An 8,632-nucleotide genomic window follows, 5' to 3' on the forward strand; every position below is an offset into this window, starting at 1 on the left:
AAAAAAAATAAAAAAACACATCATAGTAAAATTAATACCTTCTCAGCTTCGCATCGAAGCTAAAATAGATGATCAATAATTATCATGGTATAAAAAAAGGTACCTAAGCCACTAAATAATAATAATTAAGGTATAATATAATGATAGCAATTATAATTACTTTGTTATTGCTGGACGCAATTTTTACACACATCAAACATAATATTCCACAACAAAAAACATAGAAACTCATTTTAATGTTGATTATAATTGCAACAGTAATGAATGTCTTGTACTAACAATATAATTTCAATTGTAACAACTAAAGGTATATTATAATTTTTATTATAAAATTAATTTCATTTATATAGTCAATTCAATCTATTTTGAATAATCTAAAATATGGTAAAACGAAAAATATATTTAGTATGTAAAAACTTCAAATAATATTTATATTAATCAAATTTATTTTACATGTTTTCTAAAAAAAAGCGCATTAAAAAATTTATTCACATATTGTGACAGGTTAATTTTATTTATTCATTATTAAATAAAATAAAGTGTAATATAAAAATATCAATTGTTATTAATAAAAAACAGACAATAATTTAACAAAACGTACAATTTATCATTAAAATGTTTTTCAATTTTAGCGTCGATCCGAAGCTGATAAAGTATAAGTTTTACTATGATGTGTTTTTTTCTTTTTTTTTGTGTCTGTTACCACTTTTTCTGTGACTCCTTTCAACGATACGTCAAAAGATCACAAATCGTATCTAGTCGAAGACATTAACCTCAAAAATTGAAAAAAATTCCCTTGTTCCCCGAAAACGGGGGAAACCTCCAAAAAAATTACAAATTTAAAAATCGCTAATTTTCGAAATTTTTTTTACTAAAAACTGCCGTAACTTTTTCAAAAATGAACATATTAATATAATTTTTTTTTTTTATAGATGCTTGATGTCTTTACCTATCATTTGGTATATTTTTTATAAATCTAACCCTTTATCTGCCCAATAGGGGGGATTTAAAATTATAATTTTTTCACAAAAAATTAACTTTTTCAACTTAACTTTTGAAAATGTTCCGGAAAGTCTGACACTTTTATATATATTTTAAATTAAAGGAAATATAATATACTTTATTATGGAAAAAAAAAATTTGACTTCTGGGCTTGTCTTCGTGGTGATAATGGCTACCGAATGCTATTTTTGTGTTTAAATTGTTGATTTTATTTTTTACATAGTCAATGCTATAACTTATTGAAAAGTGTATGGATCAACACAATTCACAATGAGAAGTAATATTTTTTAATAATCCCTTTTTCATTTAGGATACTAATAAGGAAACAGCAGATCATGTAGTTTTTGGAATAATCCACCAATAATATACACTATCTAAAGATTTGCATCGAAGCGTTTTTATTGATAGTGATCTTAATCACTGTCAGATATCATTATACATGATCCAACTATACCACGAGACCACTGTGCCGCGACACCACTGTGCTGGGTTTTTTTTTATAACTCTATTTTTGTGTATTACAATATCTCTTAGTATTATATTTTATGATGAGTTGTTATTTTCATTTTATCAAAATAACAATTAAGAATAAGACATCCATTTTCTTGAAAACAATTAAAATTTTCGTAAAGGAAAACATAATTTGGTTCAAAAAACTACAATAATATGAGTTAAATAATTTTTCTTTTCAACATTAATATTCCTTTATGGGAACTCCTATTTTTAGTTTGTTGATATCGAAAAAATAATTATAAATAATTTTGGTCTGATAGTATTTTTTATCCCGTCAAGTTTTTACGTTATAAACTTTTTTCAGGCCTTGTACACTTCTTAAAATAAACACAAAATAGTAGCCATTTCTTTGTTTGTAATGTTATCATTTTTACTGAACTGATAACAAATAAATTCTTTTTATTTATAAAATTGTGGTATTATTATTATTATATAATTATAATTATATAATAGGTTTTATACTTATATATACACATTAAATACTAAAATTATTTTTAAATTTTTCAAAAAATATATTTTTTAATTATTATTTAATTTTAGTAAAGGGTTACATGATTTACTTAGAGATTTGTTTACAGGGCGCGTCATGCATTTCTTCTGCGTTACCGACTCGGCCACAATTTCATTTGGTGTGAAATTAGTTCGTAAATTTTACTCTCATTCCAAACCTCATCTATCTATCGTTACACTATTTTTCAAAATCTAACAAAAAAACCCAACTATAAGGGGATTTGAATACGGAAAAATGAATTTGGAAATATTTTTTAATTTTTAATTTTGCAATCACGCCTGTCTTTTGTTTTAAAATTTTGAACGTAACGTTTTATGACTGTGATTTTTATAACTCTTAGATTTAAATTAATATGTTTTTAATTATGCTGGGTTTCGAGTGTGGAGTCCCGACTTGGGTCCACGTTCCAAGTTAGGTCCATGGTGGACCTGATGTTGTGGAGCCGGGAGGCGTAGAAACTCGTCCAGTCGTTCGCTGAATCCGTCTTGAAAAAGAAGGAGGAAGCGGAATGCCTGAGACAAAGGCAGCAACGCCGCCCAGTACAGGAGGACCTAAGGCGCTAAATAAAAGCGGCTTCTTAGCTTTGTGTTTTTTGTTTCGTGAGTTATTCTGCCGACTCTTGCAAAGTCCTGCCCCCACTTTCACGTGTTGCAACCCGGACAACGGACCTCACTTCGGGATAACAGGAAAAGCCACACCACGTTGTGAATCAGCTCTTGATTAATTTCGGGCTGATTCACAACGTGATGGTGTTAGTTATATTGCTACGTTGGCCGCCCTGAAGTAATACCTCAAGGTAGTTCCCGGGCGGCCAACAATAAATGGACCGTAGAAATAGAAAAAAAAATAGGGTTTCGAGTATACTGTTTTTTAGCACTTAATGTAGTGTTGGAAACAGGATAGTAAATATAATAATAATAATAAGTAATAAAGAAATAGCGTTTTTATTACACAGCGAAACAATAATCCTAATTACACAGTTAAGTAAATTAATAAAAGATATCTTCCGTTCCTTATTAAAGGTCGACGTGTCAGATTAAAAAACGATAAATGAATTATCAGTCTATGTTTTTGTCCAGCGCCCGAGCGACCGGTTCGCACCGCCCGTCGGCCACCGCGATCGCCATCCGACGGTAACACCGGAAATGCGATGCGACCGCGACAGTAGGGTGACCATATTTAAAAAATAAAAAAACCGGACTCTTTTTTTTAGAATAGGCAAAAAAAAAATGTAAAAAAAGACTGTTTTGGAATAAATAACAATAATTAATTGACTGTCAAAATAAGAAAATATATGGGAAACAGTAAAATCCTGTAAAGAACATCACGTATGTTATTTATACAGGGTGTTCAGTAAGTCAGGAAACGGGTATCTATTGTTCTCATTGTTTGTAACAATGAGAACAATAGATACCCGTTTCCTGACTTACTGAACNTTTTATGTTTAACTCTATTGTTTGTAACAATGAGAACAATAGATACCCGTTTCCTGACTTACTGAACACTCTGTATAACGTACTATAATGCGATAATGTTTACGTATGGTCTTAGTTATCCAGTCATTTAACTAATTATGAAGTAAAAGTTTTTATACGATCAAATTGACTTATGAATGTTGTATGAAGGAACTGAATTATGAAAAATTACAAAGGTGTAAGGCAACTCGTCTATTTATTGCTAACAGTTAATAAATTATTAAAATTCAAAATTATATAATAGATTTATTATTACGACTTGACTTCTAATATTTATACATAAAGTTAATAATTCCGGCTACTCATATGTCCAATACTGTAGCAAGTAATGTTATTCCAAAAACCTTTTTATTTTTATTTTAGGGATACGCAAATTTTGTGATTTTATATAAATAGCATATTAGTATTATTTTTCTAAGGTTAATTAATTAATTATTAGTGGGTATAGGCCGTACGTATATCCGCATATACCCTTTTAAGTACCACTGCTCATAGTGAAATAAAATGAACCTAATATATTAAATGTAAGATAAAAAAAAAAGAGAATGCCCTGCAAATTAACGGAATTTTGATCGCTTATAGCATATTTAAATGTCAATGAATGTTTTAAATTTTACCAAAGTTCATGCACTACAAATTAACAAAACCATTCATCTTTGATTCTAGAGAGGTGAAATGTCAAGTGATTACGATAGAATTCCCTGAATTTGGGGGTGTTCGGTAACTAGACTTGTTATTATAATAAAAACATTATGTAATAAAACGATAAGTGGTGGCGGCAACAAAATTTGTCTAACCTATTTTCAACAAATATTTTTTTACTAATCATTGTAATATCTAATGATGTACCGAAAAATTCTGTTATTATAGAATATTAACTGTGCTTCAAAATAAAAGTAGTGCATAAAGAAATACTACTTCGATCTTCAAAAAATTAAAACATATAGTTTTTGATTCTCCTATTGAAAATAGGTTTCATTTCCAAAATTTTTCTCTAATTATAAGATAATTCTTGAAGGAAAACAAAAATTAAAAAAATAATTTTTAAAATATATAATATTATAAACGGTTGGCTCATTTAGAAATTGATACTTGATCAGTAAAACTATTTTTCCTCATTTTTCATTAAATTATATGAAAATAATTCTGAGATTCCTTTTAACCTTTAAATGTCCTCCTAAAAACTACCCTATAAAAATTTGTTCACATGTATAAATACTTGATATTATTATATTGGATAAAAATATTAGAACTATCATTATTTTAATCATAATTATTTCAATTATTTAATCATTTTTTTTTTTTTTGACAATAATAGTTCTTTGTTGAGCGATTTTTCATGAAAAATTAATTTTTTTCTATCATCCCTTATACCAAAACTTTTATCAACTCTTAATTTTCAAACGGGAACTCCAATTTTTTATTTTATCAACAGATTTATTCAATTGGACAACATTTTTTGTTAAAACGTTTTTTTTTTATATTATTTGATTTTTAATAAATTACATCTGTTTAAGGTTTAATGGTGATTAGAAAAAAAATGTACTTATTTTTAAAGGCCGTATTTCGTATATCGATAAGCGCTACCCGTTTATAAAAGTACAATAAAATATAAATGTTTGCTCATGTCAATTGCATTACTAAGAACCGGTATGTTTATCGATTTCTGGCGTTAAAGCTCTGCGTGATAATAGCTTATATTTCATCTCTCATCAATTTAAAAGACAAATAATTAACTGGGCATGGAAAAAATAAAAATTGTTTATCCTAACCTAATGGTAAAAAAAAAATTAAAATATGATCAACATTTGAAATCAATAGTTAATGACTGTTTAAAGCTTAAAAAATGATAGAAAATTAACTTTTTCACAAAATAGCTCAACAAAGAATCATTATTGCTGCACAAAAAAAAAAATAATTATCTGTTATATTTTAAGAAATATTTCGTGAGCGCGTAGTTAAGGAATTATAATAAAATTTATTATCTATGTTTTTTTTAGAATTAATGTAAATGTCTGTAAAATATATGAAACTATATTAACTCAATTTAATTTTATAATATATTACATTTAATATGAATACTAAAATTTATTTTCCAATTTTTTTCATTTTACGGTTACTTTTTATCATGTTATACTTACATTAGACACAATGTTATAAATGCATATGTGTGTATGTGTGAGTTTATTTATTTATAGTATCATTAAATTGTAGTGTATATTAAGATACACCGATAGAGTAGGTAATTGTTTTGACGCTANTTGTAGTGTATATTAAGATACACCGATAGAGTAGGTAATTGTTTTGACGCTATATTGTTTAAACCAAACTAAACGCTAAATTGTACATTCCCAAACAACAATTATATTATGTCAATTTCCACCGGAATTTCTGCTAATAATAAAGATAATTGTCATAAAACGGCCTTTAGTCAGGTGCTGAAGCTGGTAAAAATTGTGGTTGCCGAAAAACAGGGCTTAATTGTTCTATTATATGTGAACATTGCAAAGGTCAATGGCGTACAAATTCAATAGAAATAAAGATTGAAGATTAAGAAAATTGTACTTTTGTTGAAGATATATTCTATCAGAATTTAAAATGGGAAAACGATTAAGAAAATGGAAAAAAATTTTGTTTGATACATTTGTCAAATAACTTTATAGTGGAGAAATCATCCATCAATTACAGTTTACTAGAATAAGATCAATTTTAGACACTTTATGACAATTAATTTTATCATTATCAGAAATTCTGGCTAGGTTGACAAAAGAGAACATGAGGTAGGATATCAGTGACAAAGGTGAGGAAGTGATTGGAGAGGTGGAAATTTTCAAGTATTTAGAGACAGTTATACAAAAGAGCGGTGGTATTGACGAGGATGTAAGATTAAGTGAGGGTGGTTAAAGTGGAGAGATACGTCTGGTGTCTTATGCGATAAAGGAATTCCAATGAGGCTAAAAGGTAAATTCTACAAAATTGTAGTGAGGCCAACTATGATGTATGGTTCAGAGTGTTGGGCGGTTGATAAGAAAGTAGATCAGAGAATGAGTGTAGCAGACATGAAAATGCTTAGTTGGATAAGTAGAGTGACTAGAAAAGATAGAATAAGGAACGAGCATATAAGAGGAAGTATAGGTGTAGCGTCAATCGTGGATAAGATGAGAGAAAATAGACCTAGATGATATAGTTATGTTATGAGGAGAGAAGAATCGGAAGCTGTAAGAAAAGTTATAGAAATTAATGTTGAAGAAAGAAGAGGTAGATGAAGACCAAAAAAGAGATTGAGGGTTGGGATGTTATTGAATGCGATATGAGAACAGCTGATGTGAGCGTAGAAGATGTGGGAGTTTAGTTGGGTTTAAACAATATAGCGTCAAATTAATTACCTACTCTATCGGTTGTATCTTAATATACACTACACTTTTTTTATCGGCTGCTATCATTATTATCTTTTTAACAAATTTGCAAATAATTATAAATATTTTTAAACTTTGAAATGAATTATTTTTAAAATAATGATAAATTATTTTACTTAATGGAGTAAATTGATTATTTTCAAGTGCATACTAAATTGTTGAGCAAAATTGTTTTTTTACCGCTAACATAAATCAAGAGGAAAAAAGCGTGTCCCTCTTCTGAATTCTATTGGTGGAAATGTGTATATTAATTGGGTTTGGTTGGTATTTTACCCGATGGTTGGGTTGAATAAAATACCAACCCGGCGCCACTAATGCCACGATGACTTTATGAAGCAAAAATTAAATTATTTAAATGATACCAATTGAAAAATATATACAGAGCGATTCATTAAAGATAAGATAGTAGAATATCAATAGAAATTTCATCTAAAAACGGTCAATTTTAACATTCTGAAACAAACGAATGGTTGATTGGATCAACATAGTAATATGTTTGTGACATCTATAAATATTATTTACAGACTATTTTATTCAATTAAATTTTTTTCTTAAATAATTTATTGACAAATTTTGTTGTTATAGAAATACTAACTTTATTTCTGAATTTTTTTTTCTTATATTATTATCTTATATTATATTCTTAATATTATATTATATTCTTTTGAAAAATATATAATTGGCTTCACTCAATGTAATATTATAATATATAACATGAACTGAAATATATGTTTTATGTACAAGACATATAGGTGAGCGTAAACAAGTTAATAAGTTTAGTTAATCATTTTAATATTGCGGAGATATTAAGAATTTACGTTAATATAATTTTAACGATTTAAAAAATTATTAGACTGAGTTGATTTGCATTTTTATTCAATATGTACTTTTATTTTCACGTTAAAATTTAATTAGTATTTTTATTTGTTTTTCCTATAAATGTTTTTTTCTAATTTTTAGCGATAATAATATTTTACTTTGATAATTTACTAGATTCATACTTATTATATTTTACGTTTTATTGATATTAAAATAAATTTGAATTTGAAAAATATATCTGATTAATTTATTGTGCACTATTTTCAATGAATAAATAACAAGGCATTATGCGTTTATAACGTTTTATATGTATTTTGTCATAAATTATTGTTCTATTTTGTTATTTTTAAACAAATTAATTTTTATACATAAAAATTTATAATCATACAGAACAATGGCGCAGCTAGAACAAAAAATTCAAGTGGTGCTAAAATTGTGTAAGGCTCACAAAAATGAGGGCTTACCCCCCACTTCGTCAAGTTCACCACATGAGTATAGATGTCTATATAATGATATAATGTATAATGGCTTTATTAATGATAGCGGTTTATAAATGTCTATACAACCGAACTACAGTTGTCTTTGATCAGTAGCTTAATATTGAAATGACCAAGTATACTCAAAAAACTATGGTCAGTGGGTAATACCGGTCACCTCATTATCTAATAAACCGATGCATCTAAAATTATGTTGATCATATGTATAGATTAAGAATAATAAAATAATCTTATTCTTATTAGAACGATAATATCAAAAAACATTTTCACGTTTAAATATGTGAAAATAGTTTTCAGCGTTTATTAATCAAAAAAATTTTTCCCGTAAACAGGGGAAATACCCCCAAAAATTACAAATTTAAAAATCGCTAATTTTCGACATTTTTTTAATTTTCTTTA

At 27.4% G+C, this 8,632-nt stretch overlaps 1 protein-coding gene across 3 annotated transcripts in view; it reads right to left on the minus strand.

The window, feature by feature from the left end:
• Positions 1-320, minus strand: part of LOC126895198 (uncharacterized) — a 7,594-nt gene extending 7,274 nt beyond the window's left edge. For 2 of the 3 annotated variants that reach the window (XM_050666804.1, XM_050666802.1), the window contains exon 1: positions 161-319. In XM_050666804.1, the coding sequence (XP_050522761.1) occupies positions 161-232 (72 nt within the window). In that variant the 5' untranslated portion in view covers positions 233-319. Of the gene's footprint in view, positions 1-160 lie in introns of all 3 variants that reach the window. The other variant, XM_050666801.1, reaches the window with a different exon arrangement.
• Positions 321-8,632: the final 8,312 nt, after the last annotated feature.

Source organism: Daktulosphaira vitifoliae, unplaced genomic scaffold, assembly GCF_025091365.1.
Source record: "Daktulosphaira vitifoliae isolate Bord-2020 unplaced genomic scaffold, ASM2509136v1 Scaffold_1, whole genome shotgun sequence".
In the NCBI taxonomy this organism is placed as follows: domain Eukaryota; kingdom Metazoa; phylum Arthropoda; class Insecta; order Hemiptera; family Phylloxeridae; genus Daktulosphaira; species Daktulosphaira vitifoliae.